The sequence below is a fragment of the Anolis sagrei genome, chromosome 1 (assembly GCF_037176765.1).
Source record: "Anolis sagrei isolate rAnoSag1 chromosome 1, rAnoSag1.mat, whole genome shotgun sequence".
NCBI classification, from domain to species: domain Eukaryota; kingdom Metazoa; phylum Chordata; class Lepidosauria; order Squamata; family Dactyloidae; genus Anolis; species Anolis sagrei.
Window position 1 is genome coordinate 169,253,303 of NC_090021.1, and position 17,980 is coordinate 169,271,282.

The 17,980-nt window shown below is 39.9% G+C and overlaps 1 protein-coding gene across 1 annotated transcript; it reads left to right on the forward strand.

Moving 5' to 3' along the window:
* Nucleotides 1–42: 42 nt before the first annotated feature.
* Nucleotides 43–16,821, forward strand: LOC132778985 (shugoshin 2-like). Its single transcript, XM_060782598.2, has 9 exons — nucleotides 43–351; nucleotides 2,964–3,116; nucleotides 6,537–6,712; nucleotides 8,724–8,789; nucleotides 8,997–9,088; nucleotides 10,715–10,827; nucleotides 12,117–14,012; nucleotides 14,854–14,980; nucleotides 16,554–16,821. The coding sequence occupies exons 2-9, from the start codon at nucleotides 2,981–2,983 to the stop codon at nucleotides 16,702–16,704; spliced, it is 2,757 nt and encodes a 918-aa protein (XP_060638581.2). The 5' UTR covers nucleotides 43–351; nucleotides 2,964–2,980; the 3' UTR covers nucleotides 16,705–16,821.
* The last annotated feature ends 1,159 nt before the right edge of the window (nucleotides 16,822–17,980 follow it).

Consider the following 17,980-nt stretch of genomic DNA (forward strand, 5'->3'; position numbering starts at 1 on the left):
TGAAGTGCATGACGTCACACAAGGGTGGTGTGACGTAGGGCGCTAAGCTGGTGTGGACGGTTGTGTCTGTTGGTTGATGATTCGACGTCCTAACTAGAGCGGATGGCCGTTGTGCTTCGGCAGCACTGCAGTTTGTCTCTTTAGTGAGGATAGTTGCTTCTGTTTAGTCAGGAGACTTAGTCATACCAAACCCTTTCCAATCAAACCCTTTCCCCTCCCCTGAACTACATTTCCCACAATTCCTGCGAGGCAGGAAGCTGTGTCAGTTTGAATCTTCTGAGGAGGGAAGGGAAGGAGAGCTGATCTGGAAGAGCGTTTGGGCAGATTGTTATATACAGTCAGGCAGTAGAGGTAAGTGTGAGTGGCCGTGCCCCTTCCACACTGGCCTATACCCCAGGATCTGATCCCAGGTGGAGACTGGCAGTGGAGACTGCAGTGGAGACTGATATAATCCAGTTTAAAGCAGATAATCTGGGATCGGATCCTGGGGTATAGGACCTGTCTGGAAGGGGCCTGGGATATGGGAGAAGGAAATGGATTATCTGTGTTTAATTATCTGATTTGAACTAGGTTATTTTGGGGCCCTTAATCTCAGGATCAGATCTCAAGTTTTCTACTTTAAACTGGATTATAGGAGTCCACACTGCCAAATAATCTGGGATAAACAGAAAACTCTCTCCCCAAGGACATCAGATAAGCCCCAACGTTGGCGGTCTTTAGGAAGAGCTTGAAGATCTGGCTGTTCCAGTGTGCCTTTCCAGAATAGGACACTCCCAGCATCATGTCCCAAAGGCACTTTATTAGAGATTTAAGATTGTCTGCACATCACACCTACCCTAAAATCCTTACATTTCACCTGTCATGCCCATTACTTTTAATTTTAGTTATTACATTAGGCCCGGCCCTAGTTTTAAATGCGTCATGATTAATGTTTTTAATGTTACTGCTTTAATGTTTATTGATTTGCTTTATGAGTTTTAGTGTTGTATTTGTTATGCTGTTGTTTTATTGAGGGCCTTGGCCTTTGTAAGCTGCACCGAGTCCTTCGGGAGATGTTAGCGGAGTACAAATAAAGTTAATAATAAATAATAATAATAAAACCTGGGATCAGATCCAGGGCCTGTCTGGAAGGGTCCTTCATCTAAACTGCGATATGACCCACTGTTCCATCCCCTACGAGTTCCTCTCTTACAAATATACCTTTTTCTTTTTTTATCTCATCCGGAGTTTTATCATTTTATGTCGTACATTGTGTTTAATTTTTCACTCTGTTGTTTTGCACAGTTTTATTTTAATCCTATGTTTTATCTATTTTATTGTAATTTTTTTTGTAGTTTTATATTTATTTTGCTGTCCTGTATTATAGGGCTTGGCCTCATGTAAGCCACTCCGAGTCCCCTTTGGGGAGATGGTGGCAGGGTATAAATAAAGATTATTATTGTATTGTCGAAGGCTTTCATGGCTGGAATCACTAGGTCTTGTGGGTTTTTTCGGGCTATATGGCCTGTTCTACAGGCATTTTCTCCTGACGTTTCGCCTGCATCTATGGCAAGCATCCTCAGAGGTAGTGATAATTATTATTATTATAATATTATTATTATTATCCAGTTTAAAGCAGCTAATGTCAATTTTATGCAGCCTTGGAAAAAGGGCCCCTGTTTCCTTGTTCCTATCCAAACTATAATTAGAAAATTCCTGAAAAACAGAAAACCTTTCAATCTGTCTTTGCACAGTTTTATTTTACTCCTATATTTTATCTATTTTACTCCTATGTTTTATCTATTTTATTGTGATGTTGTTGTTGTTGTTGTTGTTTTGTAGTTTTATATTTATTTTGCTGTTCTGTATTATAAGGCTTGGCCTCATGCAAGCCGCCCCGAGTCCCCTTTGGAGAGATGGTGGCGGGGTATAAATAAAGATTATTATTATTATTATCATCATCATCATCATCATCATCATCATCATCATCATCCAGTTTAAAGCAGCTAATGTCAATTTTATGCAGCCTTGGAAAAGGGACCCCTGTTTCCTCGTTCCTATCCAAACTATAATAAGAAAATACCTGAAAAACAGAAAACCTTTCAATCTGCCTTTGCACAGTTTTATTTTACTCCTATGTTTTATCTGTTTTACTCCTATATTTTATCTATTTTATTGTGATGTTGGGTTTTTTTTGTAGTTTTATTTATTTTGCTGTCCTGTATTATAGGACTTGGATTCATGTAAGCCACCCTGAGTCCCCTTTGGGGAGATGGTGGCAGGATATAAATAAAGATTATCATCATCATCATCATCATCATCATCCAGTTTAAAGCAGCTAATGTCGATTGGAAAAGACGAGCAGCCGGAAACCCATTATTTTTTTAAAAAATATATAACATGTTTGAAAGGAATGGAGCTGTTCTGCTCTCAATAATTATTTTAGCTACCTGTAATATTAATATAAGAGTGACTTTCTCTAAGGGGAAACTTGCTAAAACAGTAGTATGAAAACATCATGCTTCAAAAAGTTACTTTTTAGATGACTATTCCCAGACCCCTAGCCAACATGGACATTCGCCCCTTTCACACAGCTGAATAAAATTCTACATTTTCTGCTTTGAACTGGAATATATGACCATGTGGACTCAGATAACCCAGTTCAAAGCAGATACTGTGGGATTTTCTGCTTGATATTCTGGGTTATAGGGCTGTGTGGAAGGGCCCACCGAGATGGAACCAAAGACTTGGATCCAATAGTAAGTCCTAAACAGAACAAAGCCAAATGAATCCTTTGGGAAGAAGTTGGGCCATATGTAACTTCCACTGATTTGGTAGATCTACTATACTTGGAATTGTAATCGAATTTAGGTCCTCATTTTCAGTGTCTGCAAAACGGCCCTTACAATCTCTTCCAATTCTGTGATTCTGTACTCTAGGAAATGATGCTGTTTGATCCATGAGATTTCTCTTTCTCTGAACAGGCCGGACTCTCATCAAAATGTCTCTTTTAGAGACATCCATCCTATCCCCCAAGAGTGGAGCGAAGGAACGGATGAAAGACAAAAGAAATGGTGCTTTAAAAATGGCAAAAGTCCATGCATCTATTGCATCAAAGATCAAAACAAAGTCAATAAGTAAGTGTTAGTATTTAAAAATAATTTGGCCACTCAAGTTTCAATGAGGACAGAGGTTCATCTACTGGGGCTTGTTTACCAGGTGTGTTTGGACCAAAAGGTTATGGGTACCAGAACTGATAAGGATTTCCACTGGAGAACGTGAATAAGCTGGTACCTGTTGTCATACTAGCTTATCTAAACTGACGTTTTGATGTGATAAAGATTGAGTGTCCTATTTCCAAAATTCTTGTTTTGGATTTTTTTTTCCAGATTTTGGAATACCTCTATTTTGTTTATATATCTAATGTACTATCTTGGAGGTGGGATCTAAGTATAACCATGAGATTCATTAAAGTTTTATGTACACCTTGTGCACATAGATTAATAACAATTTTATACACAATATTTATGATTTGTGCATGAAGCGAAGTGTGTATATATTGAAGAACCATGAGAAAGCAAAGGTGTCATTTTTCCAGCAATGCATGTAAACAGTTTTGAATTTTACAGTACAGTATTTGATTCTGTTTATTTTGCATTTAAAATTCTGAATAAGAAATGCTTAATGTATTGTCGAAGGCTTTCATGGCCGGAATCACTGGGTTGTTGTAGGTTTTTTCGGGCTATATGGCCATGTTCTAAAGGCATTTTCTCCTGATGTTTCACCTGCATATATGGCAAGCATCCTCAGAATCTATGGCAGGAGTCCTCAAACGTTTTAAACAGAGGGCCAGGTCACAGTCCCTCAAACCGTTGGAGGGCCGGATTATAATTTGAAAAAAACTTGAATGAATTCCTATGCACACTGCACTTATCTTATTTGTAGTGCAAAAAACACTTAAAAACAATACAATAATTAACATTAAGAACAATTTTAGCAAATATAAACTTAATAGTATTTCAATGAGAAGTGTGGGCCTACTTTTGGAAGATTAGATAGGTTTGTTGTTGTTGTGTGCTTTCAAGTCATTTCAGACTTAGGTTGACCCTGAGCGAGGGCCAGGTAAATTACCTTGGAGGGCCGTATTCGGCCCCTGGGCCTTAGTTTGAGGACCCCTGATCTATGGCAAGCATCCTGAGGATGCTTGCCATAGATGCAGGCAAAAGGTCAGGAGAAAATGCCTTTAGAACATGGCCATATAGCCCAAAAAAACCTACAACAACCCAACTTGCTTAACTTGTACAAGGTGATGTCCTTTGTTCAGCTACTCTTTTGCCTATTGGGGTGCAGTGCCACACTTTATTTTTCATAGAGCTTATGCTGACTGTTTTCTGAGAAGTCCAGGCTTGTAATAGGATTGTATTTGCAGTGCTGAGTGTAAAACGTTCTGATGTTGACTAGTGATAAATTCACGTCTGGTTTGCCACAGTCTGGACACAGAAGAATGAAGTTCACAGCACTGGATGGCCACTCATAAGTGAGGTCCCTTCTACACTGCCATATAATCCAGATTATTAATAAATAATAATAATCAAATTTTAGTTCTAGACCGTCCTCTCTTCTTGGAAGGACTCAGGGCAGTTTATCCACATCTGCTTTGAACTGGATTATATGAGTCTACACTGCTATATAATCCAGTTCAGAGCAGATAATCTGGATTTTATATGGCATGTAGAAGGGGCCTAAGAGATGATAAGATGATTCCCAAGGTGTTATTTAGACATGAGAAGGCCTGGAGAGAGAAAAAGACAGAATAATGAGGAATCAAAAATTTCCTGAAAGCCATTCATCCCCAGAAAAGTGAATTGTGGAATAATGTCTTTCAGCATGATGAATAAAATACTCTAAGGAAAGGTATTTGTATAACTGCTTTCCCCATATTTTCCCCCCAAAACTATATTATATGATATGTACACTATCTCATATCTGCAATCCCTAGTTCCAATTTTTTTTCTCTGCACTTTTTACAGGAGTGAATGTTTTGTGTCTGCTTGGTTCTGTGCTAGCATAAAGAAGACAATAATATTATTTGCTTTATTTATGGCTTTCCCTATTTTTATTGTTTATTTGTTTTCCCCCTGGTTTTCATAAACTGGCAAAACGAAATGTCTACCTGGTTGTTCAGTTTGCATTCCTTATAGCAGGGAAAAGTAAATAACATTTACAACTATTCTTTTAATAATTTACAGTTTTAATGTTCTTATACTAAAGCAAAGTATGAGGATTTATTTTATGCTCCTCTAGTAACAAATTAGTTTTTAATAATATCTTTCCCATCCCTAAAAAACAAAACAAAAAAAAAACTGGAAGAAACCCCAGTTTCTTCAGAATTTCTGGAAATGTTGCATCTTTAGTCCTGCTCAATAATTGATGTTTTCAGCATGTGTGTTCTTGCTTTGAATGTGTTTTTCTTGCATGGCAGGAGGTTGGACGAAATGACCCATGTGGTCTCTTCTAACTCTGTTATTCTGTGATTCTATGATTGTCCATGTTCTGGAAGCCTTTCGTCCTTTTGGTTGTCCTGCAGATTTTGTACAATGCACTTGGTTGTATTCACGGGTCTTTAAAAAAATCTGAGAGGTGATATTTTCTAGAGAATGGTTTGCAAGACTGCTTTCAAGGATTTCATATGCCTTCATTTAATAAAATGAAACTGTATCTCAAATCCAAGGCAAGGAAAGCAACCATTCTGTGTTATTCTATATGAGGGATGCTGTTTGACTAAAGCTGGAGTCATTTAATTTTGAAGATTTGGAGACCAGTTTCAAGAAAAGATGGTGCAGCTGTAGGAAAGGGTTTAATTTTTATATCTTGACTAGCCGTCCCCTGCCACGCGTTGCTGTGGCCCACATGGCGGTTCTGTGTGGGAGGTTTGGCCCAATTCTGTCGTTGGTGGGGTTCAGAATGCTCTGTGATTGTAGGCGAACTATAAATCTCAGCAACTACAACCCCCCAATGTCAAGATTCTACTTTCCCCAAACTCCACCAGTGTTCATATTTGGGCATATTGAGTATTCGTGTAGAGTTTGGTCCAGATCCATCATTGTTTGAGTCCACAGTGATCTTTGGATGTAGGTGAACTACAACTCCAAAACCAAAGGACACTGCCTACCAAACCCTTCCAGCATTTTCTGTTGGTCAGGGGAGAACTGTGTGCCAAGTTTGGTTCAATTCCAACGTTGGTGGGGTTCAGAATGCTCTTTGGTTGTAGGTGAACTATAAATCCCAGCAACTACAACTCCCAAATGACAAAATCAATTTTTTTGAGTGAAGGACATACATTGGGTTGTTAGGTGTCTTGTGTCCAAATTTGGTGTCAATTCGTCCAGTGGTTTTTTAGTTCTGTTAATCTCACAAATGAACATTACATTTTTATTTATATAGATTCAAAATTGGATGTGGGGCTTCCGTATTTATGCTCCTACCTTGCTGAAGTAAAACAGTGAAGGTGGTGGTGAGTTTACTAATATATTCCTTATTTGTTTTATCAAATACAGGTAATTCTTCCATTTTTAAGGCAACTTTAAAACAGAACAACAAAGCCCTAGCCATGGCTCTAAATGCTTCAAAGGCAGCTGTTCAAATACTTCTTAATGAAAAGATGCAACTGCAAAAAGAAGTAGAAGCGTGTAACTTTAAAAACGCTTGCCTGCGCCAGAAGATCATCTCTGCGGTATGGTATTTGCAGCCACTTTTTTCTGTCTCAGGAGTGTTTGGAACACTTTCTTTGTTTGGATTCAGGGTGAAGGGGATATTGCTCTGATTTGGCCGAGCAGGGACTTGTATACCTTATCAAGTATTTCTAGGATAATTGAAAAGGAAACATGGGCAACAAATGGATTGACACAAATCAGGCTTTTTAGCTTATGCTTACACCAAAAAACTAATTTAGAATGCTGCCCTGGATTTACACGTTCAATTGTCAGATATAAAACCCAATTTGAAAACGATTTTAAGTACAAAAATGAAACACTTATTACTTTAGGAGTGACTCCAGTATATCCCTGTACCAAAATAAAGGTTTGCGGGTATATTTAAAATATTTTCTCTTTATTCCCAAATCTGCTACATTATACAAAACACTCATGCAATGGAGTAGTTGAAAGAAGAAAGAACTTTGTAGGTTAACAATGCTTTGGGGCAGAGTTAGGGTTCTGTTGGAGTTCTGAAGGACTCCATGACTGAAAACGTTTAGGAACTACTGCCCTGAATCATTCTTCATAATTGTTTTCTAGACCTTTGATTGACTAGGTTGACCTTCTCAGAACACGTTCCAGTTTGTCAATAAGCTTCTTGAACTGTGTTGCCCAGAACTGTACACAAATGTGATTTCCCCAAAATGTCTATTACTTCCTTTTATCTGGACACTATATTCCATCTTTTGCATTTGTAACTTAGTGAAATAAGATGTGAGACTTAGGAAATAATGACAGTGGTTCAGTTAAAGTAGCATTTAACAGAATAAGAGGATCAATATGAGAAATAAAATATGTAATAATGGCTCCTTTTAAGTTGTTTTCCAGCTTTCCATAATTTTATAAGTAAACAAGCCCTGCTCTAACCTAAGTGAACATAGTCCAATGTGGGCTAGGCAAAACTACGGTGAGGTGGATCTGTAATTGGTTAAGTGGACGAACACAGAGAGTGCTCACTAATGCTTCCTCTTCATCTTGGAAAGAAGTGACAAGTGGAGTGCCGCAGGGTTCCGTCCTGGGCCCGGTCCTGTTCAACATCTTTATTAATGACTTAGATGAAGGGCTAGAAGGCAGGATCATGAAGTTTGCAGACGACACCAAATTGGGAGGGATAGCCAATACTCCAGAGGACAGGAGCAGGATTCAAAACGATCTTGACAGATTAGAGAGATGGGCCAAAACTAACAAAATGAAGTTCAACAGTGACAAATGCAAGATACTCCACTTTGGCAGAAAAAATGAAATGCAAAGATACAGAATGGGTGACGCCTGGCTTGAGAGCAGTACGTGTGAAAAAGATCTTGGAGTCCTCGTGGACAACAAGTTAAACATGAGCCAACAGTGTGATATGGCGGCAAAGAAAGCCAATGGGATTTTGGCCTGCATCAATAGGAGCATAGTGTCTAGATCTAAGGAAGTAATGCTACCCCTCTATTCTGCTTTGGTTAGACCACATCTGGAATATTGTGTCCAATTCTGGGCACCACAATTCAAGAGAGATATTGACAAGCTGGAATGTTTCCAGAGGAGGGTGACTAAAATGATCAAGGGTCTGGAGAACAAGCCCTATGAGGAGCGGCTTGGGGAGCTGGGCATGTTTAGCCTGAAGAAGAGAAGGCTGAGAGGAGATATGATAGCCATGTATAAATATGTGAGAGGAAGCCACAGGGAGGAGGGAGCAAGCTTGTTTTCTGCTTCCTTGGAGACTAGGACGCGGAACAATGGCTTCAAACTACAAGAGAGGAGATTCCATCTGAACATTAGGAAGAACTTCCTGACTGTGAGAGCCGTTCAGCAGTGGAACTCTCTGCCCCGGAGTGTGGTGGAGGCTCCTTCTTTGGAAGCTTTTAAGCAGAGGCTGGATGGCCATTTGTCAGGGGTGATTTGAATGCAATATTCCTGCTTCTTGGCAGGGGGTTGGACTGGATGGCCCATGAGGTCTCTTCCAACTCTTTGATTCTATGATTCTATGATTTTTGTCTCATACAGACCAAACATATAGACGAACTGCAGCGGTGTATGCAAGCTGCTGCCAGGGTGCTGAGTATTCCTCAGGTGAGAAAATGGTTCGCTGAATCTCTTGAAAGTGTCTGTCCCTCTGGTTAGTGCATGGAAACACTTGAAGTTCCTTTGAAGGATAGAATCCACAAAATCTTTCTGTCCCAAAGCATAATTCTCACTGGTCTTTGATAAATTGAGTTGGACATTATTTAAGAAGTGTATCTCACTAGTGTTTTCTATGTTTTTCTCTATCCTCTCTAGATTGATTCCTCTTTTTTACTCAACGATGCAGAAGACCACGGCTCTAATGATGATATTTCAGGCAACCTGGAGGATGACCACTGCTCTTCTCTGTAAGTAATGAAATAAGTTAGATTAGGTGAAATGCATGATATTTATTAGCGTAGTTTTCTAGTTATCAGCTTAGATCAGTGGTTCTCAATTTGTGGGTCCCCAGATGTTTTGGCCTTCAACTCCCAGAAATCCTAACAGCTGGTAAACTGGCTGGGATTTTGGGAGTTGTAGGCCAAAACACCTGGGGAGTTGTAAGCCAAAACTTCTGAGGACCCATAGGTTGAGAACCACCAACTTAGAAAATATGCATTTGAATTGGAGCCCAAGGTTTGGGGATGTCTGGTTTATTCATTAAGATATCACAATTGTTTGTTCCCAACGGGCCATTTCATCGGGACGATGGACGTAAGCCAGTTTGCGGCAATCCTAATTGTAATCTTGCTGTGTATGCTTGCTCTTCTCATTTCGATCGAGAAACACTCTCGGAATTGTTGTACCCCTCGGGTCCCCAAAACCAACAGAACAACAAAAACCAACAGAAAAACAAAAACCAACAGAAGGAGCCCATGCAATTGAAACGAAAGACCCACAGAATGGCTCCGTGTGGCACAGAAACCGCTATCTGCAATTGGCAAATGGTTCCTCTTTTGGAAATCCACGCCATACAATTCCATATCAGCCATGCGCATGGCATAAACAATTGACAACATTGTGGGGGGAAAAAGATATCACAGCTGGAACAAGTCTACGTTTTCAGCTTTTATTATCAGTGCTGGAGGACTTGGTGTTGTGTTTCGGGGGCATTTTTTAGAACTGCAGCATTTTGACAATGGATTCTCTCAGTTTGAAAATTCTGGTCCTGAGTCTTCTAATTTGCTTCTGCTAGTCGTCATTCCCTCATGCCAAGTACATAAATTTATCACTGCAAAAGGGAAGCTGTGGAAAAAGATAAGGAAGGCTAGTTGACATCCTTTAGTACTTTTTAAGTATTATCTTTTTGATCTAGATCAGTGGTTACCAAACTTTTATTGACCAGTGATCATTTGACCAGGGACCATTCTCCAATGTAAGTATCAAAAGGGTTATGGATCAGTTTTTGGTCAACTTTAGATTTGGTTTAGTTATTTGGGGTGCTGATTCAGAAAAAATTGCATTGGATAGAGCACATCAGCTCTAGTTTCTGATACAGAACATATGCCACCCAGTAGTCGCCATCTGCTCACCCACAGAAAATCATAAGCCTCAGCACTATAAGAGAGTTTCGCCAGACCAGTCGCTCTCGTTGCAACGGTGTAGTAACGGTGAGGCTGCAAACCATATTTTAGTTCTTGTGGACCACTGGTGGTCCACGGACCACAGCTAGGCAACCACTGATCTAGACATTTTTGGAGTGTGCTCAGGAATTTCTCTATGTACTGTACTGCAAAAGGCTTCTACCCCTCGTGTGCCCTTGCCTTAGTTAGTTGAATGAGAAGATGAGGGAACTATACTTCTCCTTAGAGACTGAAAACTGTCCATGCTGTTTGGGATTCTGAGAATTGTAGTCTGAAGATGCAGCTTCTTTGAGCTCTGATTCTTATTTACCTTGGCAACAGGGTAAGATACTGGAATAAGTAGTTCACCTTTCTATTTGTTGCATGTCTTCAATATACTTTTCTGTTTTGTTTTACTTTTTCTTGCTTCAGAGCTGCCCCCAAACCCTTGAGAATTTCACTCTCTTGTGTAGAGGATGAAGAGAGTGAAAATGGGAGAGGCTTAGAAATAGCGAAATCCAAACATCTGCAGATGCCTCTCTCAGGTATACCAGTGTTAATATTACATTTATTTTTACTCTGTTATTACTGTTATTATTACATTTTCATTATTTTACTCTATTATTATTATTATTATTATTATTATTATTGCATTTATTATTTTTATCTATTTATTATTATTACATTTATTATTTTTATCTATTTATTATTATTACATTTATTATTTTTATTATTTTACTCTATTATTATTATTACATTTTTTGTTTCACTCTATTATTATTGGAAGGATATGCAAGCACATTTACATTGAAGAAGGTTAAAATAATGGTTTAATCAGAGCTGGGCAGTCTTATATTATAAGGTAAAGGTAAAGGTTGTCCCCTGACATTAAGTCCAGTCATGTCTGACTCTGGGGTGTGGCGCTCATCTCCATTTCTAAGCCGAAGAGCCAGCGTTGTCCATAGACACCTCCAAGGTCATGTGGCCGGAGCGGTACCTATTGATCTACTCACATTTGCATGTTTTCGAACTGCTAGGTTGGCAGAAGCTATGGCTGACAGCGGAAGCTCACACCGCTCCCTGGAATCGAACCTGCGACCTTTTGGTCAACAAGCTCAGCAGCTCAGTGCTTTAACCCACTGTGCCACCGGGGGCCCCTTGTCTTAAATTATAGTTTTATGTAAATATTCAAAAGCATTTCACCTACTGATGCCTCAATTAATGTAATTTTATTGGTATGTATTTTTATCAGTAACTGCTGCATTTCCCACCCTTGGTGTATACTTGAGTCAATAAGTTTTCCTAGTTTTATTTTTCTGTAGTAAAATTAGGTGCCTCAGGTCAGTTTATATTCAAGTATATACGGTATTTAGGCAGAGTTTGAAAAAGTGCCTGCTCCAAGCTCGCATTGTCTCTATTATTATTATTATTATTATTATTATTACATTTTTTGTTTCACTCTATTATTATTGGAAGGATATGCAAGCACATGTGGCACAGAAGAAGGTTAAAATAATGAAGAAGGTTAAAATAATGGTTTAATCAGTCTTAAATTATAGTTTTATGTAAATATTCAAAAACATTTCACTTACTGATGCCTCAATTAATGTAATTTTATTGGTATGTATTTTTATCAGTAACTGCTGCATTTCCCACCCTTGGCGTATACTTGACGCTATACTAGCTTTATTTTTTTGTAGTAAAATTAGGTGCCTCGAGTCAGCTTATACTCAAGTATATACGGTATTTAGGCAGAGTTTGAAAAAGTGCCTGCTCCAAGCTCTCATTGTCTCTACTTGTCTTGTTAACTAAATCAAATCATTTGTCATTATAGACAACCTTTCCAATTCTGCAAAAAGTTCCCGGACCTGCTCACTGTCTGCCGTCAATGACAATACTCCTACAAGCAAGATTACAAGAGCATGCAGTGACAGTGTGGTAGCATTAGATGGACACGTTACAATGAGAAAGAAATGTACCACAGGTCTGTCTAATATTGGCAGCAAATCTCAGATGGAACCACTGAATGATGTCCAACATGATGGTCCCCAGGGGGCAAAGAAAACAGCAGCCTCTGCAGAAGGTCTTGAAATTAGTCAAATTGGGGAACTTGTGTCCTTGAAAAGCAAAAAGAAAAACTCTGAAAAGATAAAAGCCATAGAAGCCAAAGCTCTGAACAAAGTGAGCACAGAGACAAAGGACAAAGACTCCTCTGTTGAAAAATCCAAAGTGGCCTTAGATAATTTTTACAATAATGATGCTGCAGTTGTAGCTGAAAGCAACAAGTTGAGCAGTAGTAGCAAGATCAAAAAAACTGATCCTGGAGAGTCAAGTCAACTAGATTCCCTTGGAGAACCAATACCAGTGGCCAGCTTCACCCAGAAGGAGGTCTGTCATTTGAAAAACACTGATAAAACCACAGCTTGTAAGACATCTGTGGGGGATCGGATCCATTTAAAATGTGCGCAAACTTTCTCTGAAAAAATGAAAAATTTAGAAAGTAAGTTTCAGAATTCAGAAACGATTCCAAGCAACAAAACACAACAAAATGAGAAGAGCGATGTCAGTGAGGTGAGCCACCCTTCCCAGTGCTCTACTAAAACCAGAGATTGCAGAAAGACCGATAGGGCAGTTCCTAATTTAGATAATGAGAACAATTGTGCCCGCTCTGCACATAAAATTAAAGAACCTTTGCAGGATGAAAAGGAGCTAGGCTGCTTGTTTCCAAGTCTAGAGTCTAGCTCACTCAGTCGAAAGACACAGCTTCATGGTTCAGATACACAACATTGGGCTGATTTCCAAAAGAAGATTGCTAGCCAAGAAGAAGTAGCTCTAGGTCTGAATGTGAAGCGTCTGAAACCAAAGAGTAAGACACAAGAGATTGGAAGAAGACACATTCTCAGTGAAACAGAGGCACAAATGTTAGATGTTGGCATGCTGCTGCTTCATGATCAGCAAAAAGAAAGTAAATCCCCAAAAGGCCACAAAAACACAGAGATCAAGTGTAGTACACCAGAAGAGCATTTCAAAACCAAGACTGATGAGTTTAGCCTCAGTCAAAAACCTCCAAAAGTTATTAAGAGGAGAACTAAGGGTGCGAGATCCAGTTCTAAAACCTGGAATCAAACAGATATGCCTATAGTTCTTTCTCTTGAGACCACACTAGTAGCTGCATCTCCAGTTTCTTTGGAGAATGAAAATGTGCCTCTTGACAATGCCTCTAGACGCCCCACTACGACTGTCCAAAAGATTGAGGAATCTGCAGCTGCCCAGAGCAATTCTATCACCAAAACAAATAGCAGTTCTTTACAGAAGACATGCTTGGGCACCAACAGTCATTTGGTTGACGTAACGAAAAAGGTGGACCCCACACCAAAATTAAGCAAAAGAACAACATACACAGTAAATGATGTGGCAGAGTTGAGACTTGCTCCTGACGTGTTCCTTCCAAGTCCTGAGAGTCCGAGTCAAGCAGGTTATATCCCGAGTTCCAGAACTGAGGCTCCACTGGTCTTTAATTCCTTGACCAAAGACTCAACCGTTCCGGATTCTTCTGCAGAGGGCACATCCAAGGCCGTGGTCCTTGATCCCTGTACCTCTAAGAGAAAATATTCCACTTTGCCAGTCTTGAAAAAAAATATTAAGCAGGTGTCTTCTGGCAGGTCTGAGAAAAGAAAAATCGAGGCCACCCTTGAGACACCCTTACAAAACACTGCTCTACCAGAAAATGGTGAGTTACAAAAAGGGGGCTGATATAGACTATTTGGGTGTGGAATGAGTCATATGAAGTCCCTTCTAAATTCTCTTTTTTATTTTTTGGTGTGTAAACCCTCTTGTCTGGTGTTGAACTGGGAATATTACTTATGAGACGAAAGACACCCTGGAATCATCCCTAACAAGAGCCATGGTAACATCTTACCATTACCTAGTTATGGGTAGCTTCCGCATGCCATTGCATTCATTCAGTCTTCAAAGTACCTTTCTTGGATGTTGGCAGCTCACTAGTCGGTTTAGAACCTCAATTGCTGTACAATTGTTTAAATGAAAGGTTGCCTCATTTTTCTGTCAAACTTCGAGTTGACAGGCAGTGAAGGAATTGATTTCTTACCTTCATTTCTTCACAATATACGGAAAGAAGCAAGAGTCCAACTGGGACTGAATCTTGACAAAGGCTATTTCCCGGCTTGTTTGCTGTACTCCACCTGGTTTGACTCCATTGATATCATACTCATATTTTGGTCCTTGGAACAAAAGAGCATTTCTGCTCACTGTGTTGGATTATTTTCTGTCACACAACTGCAGAGGCTGTGGGGCTTGTCCTCCTGGCATGCATGCAGATACAGATTGAGCATCACTTATCCCGAATTCTGAAATTCAAAATACTCCAAAATTTAGAATTATCCACATGGATGTTCATACCTTTGTTACATAATATGTAACCCACTTTTATCTCTCTTGTCTAAAAAAAGTGGCTGTAGAACAAAACAGACAGCCTGATAGGCTGACTAGCATTTAATTTTCAGTGTTATGCCTGTGGCTTTGATTAAGGAACAATCTTCTTTTACCCTCAGAAGCAGTACTCAAAGATTCAACCAATGTCGACTCAGGCACCTATTCTAACCCTTTGGAGGTCTCTCTGCGCCGGCCAAAAAGGCAGAGAAATAATGAAGTTTCCTATGCAGAGCCCAAGATCAACAGGTTAGTTTGTTTTTCTCTTTGAAGCTGCCTCTTCCAAGAGAGAGGGACAAATCGAAACCACAGGCGAATGGGAATATTGTTTCCTGGAATATAGAAGTAACTTGATATAGATAAGGGATTAGTTGTAATTAAGTCATTTCCCGGAGGCATAACTGAGGGTGTCTCTATACCAGGGATCCTCAAACTAAGGCCCGGGGGCTGGATACGGCCTCTCAAGGTCATTTACCCGGCCCTCAGTCAGGGTCAAACTAAGTGTGAAATGACTTGAAAGCACACAACAACAACAATCCTATCTCATCAGCCAAAAGCAGGCCCACACTTCCCATTAAAATACTAATAAGTTTATATTTGTTTAAATTGTTCTTCCTTTTAATTAGTGCATTGTTTTAAGTGTTTTTTGCACCACAAATAAGATATATGCAGTGTGCATAGGAATTCATTCATGTTTTTTTCAAATTATAATCCGGCCCTCCAACAGTTTGAGGGACTGTGACCTGGCCCTCTATTTAAAAGGTTTGAGGACCCCTGCTCTATACTGTAGAATTAATGCAGTTTTGACTCCACTTGAACTACTGTGGTGCAGTGCTAGAGAATCAACTTCTCTAGCCTTCTCTGCCAAAGAGGGTGGGTGTCTCACCAAACTACAAATCCCAGTATTCCACAGCATTGAGCCATAGCATTAAAATGGTATCAAGCTGTATTCATTTTGCAGTGTAGAATAGATGCATCCTGAGATTGCATTATGATTATGATTTGAGAAAGATAATCTATATAAATAAAAGTAGAATGTTCGTTTGTGGGATTAATATAACTCAAAAACCACAGGGCAAATTGACACCAAATTTGGATGCAATATACCTGTCAGGCCAACGAGTGACCATCACTCATAAAAACATGGAAAATCACAGCAGAAGAGGCTTAAAAAGCCCCCCCCCCACACACACACAATTAAAAATACATTACAACGCATGTGCAAAGCCATATGCATAGGCAAACACACATTTATACACACACACACAAAACACATATACACAGAATGGGCCACAGCAACACGTGGAAGCTAGTTGTTAGATAATTGTACTAATGTTAAACACTGAAAAACACAGTAGAAGAGACTCAAAAAGCCAAAAAATTAAAAATACATTACAACACATGCACAAAACTACATATGTACACATATACACAAACATGTACACATACATATACACACAGAAAACACATATATACAGACTTGGCCACAGCAACGCATGGCAGGGGATGGCTAGTATCAAATAAAATTGTCTTTTTAGCTACAATCGTGGAATGGCGCATTTCCACATTCATCATTAGCTGTGCTGCCTGGGGGTCAGTCTGAATAGCAGTGGTTGTTAACGTGTCTGTTTTAGTTCTTTTGAACGACAATAAGAGAAAGTATATCGGTTTTGTTTTTTTTTAAAAAAACAACAGCCATTTGTAATGACTTGGTGTGTAAACTGTAATAAATACTATTTTAAAAAACTATTTCCCTCAAACTCTGTAACATTGCATGCATTACAAACGACATGTTTTGTCTTTCTCTCCCTGCCTTCTGCAGCAAACTTAGACGCGGCGATCCACATACTGTTACAGACTTCCTCCGCTCTCCTATCTATAAAGAGAAAAGCAAAAAATCCACTAAAAAGTCTCGAAGATCCAAGAAAATTAAGGTTAAAGTGGAAGAAACTGAGCTGAGTTCTGAAGTTTAGAATCAATAGGTTGCTTACATTTGTTGTTATTTGTATACTTAGGGATTGTTTGGACATTATTTATTTTTAGAGGTGTTTTTTTATAAACGCATTTTTAAAATAAAATTTTCCATAAAATTCTTCTTTGATTTGGCCCTCCTTATTAGGGAAGTGCTGACCTGGCGATTTAAAACTGGCTGTAATCACATTAGCCCTGTCACATTAAAAGCTAGAGACATTTCACAGAGCTTTTAGCTACAAAGAAGTAAAAGCAGAAACAGTGTAATGGCACTCTTGCCTAACTCTTCTTAAACATAGGAGCAAGGGCCACATCAACCTTATGGGGTTTTTTTGTGTTAGGAGGACTTGAGAAACTGCATGTCCCTTCTGGTGTGAGAGAATTGGCTGTCTGCAAGGATGTTGGCTAGGGGACACCAGGATGTGTTACCATCCTGTGGGAGGCTTCTCTCATGTCCCTGCATGAGAAGCTGGAGCTGACAGATGGGAGCTCGCTCCGCTCCCTGGATTTGAACCACCAATCTTTCGGTCAGCAGTCCTGTCGGCACAAGGGTTTAACCCATTGCGCCACTGGGGACTCCAGACTTATGGTTGCTTTCAAAGGACCATTGAATCCTTGGATACAGGGGGACAACATCAGCGCTGCCTCCGGAAAATCCTGCAAATCTCTTGGGAAGACAAGCGGACAAACATCAGTGTGCTGGAAGAAGCAAAGACCACCAGCATTGAAGCGATGGTCCTCCAACATCAACTCCGCTGGGCCTGTCACGTTGTCCGGATGCCTGACCACCGTCTCCCAAAGCAGTTGCTTTACTCTGAACTTCAGAACGGAAACGGAACGTTGGTGGACAGGAAAAGAGATTTAAAGATGGGCTCAAAGCCAACCTTAAAATCTCTGGCATAGACACTGAGAACTGGGAAGCCCTGGCCCTTGAGCGCTCCAGCTGGAGGTCGGCTGTGACCAGCAGTGTTGCAGATTTTGAGGAAACATGAATGGAGTGTGAAAGAGAGAAACGTGCCAGGAGGAAGGCGCGTCAAGCCAACTGCGACCAGGACCGCCTTCCACCTGGAAACCAGTGCCTTCACTGTGGGAGAAGATGCGGGTCAAGAATAGGGCTCCACAGCCACCTACAAACCCACAAGAATATTGGAAGACCATCATACTCGTCCAACGAGGGATCGCCTAAGTAAGTAAGTAAGTACAGGGGGACAATTATATATATGTATATATTACATAGTTGTCAGTGCTCCTTAGTTGTACTCACTTTGGATCCTGAGA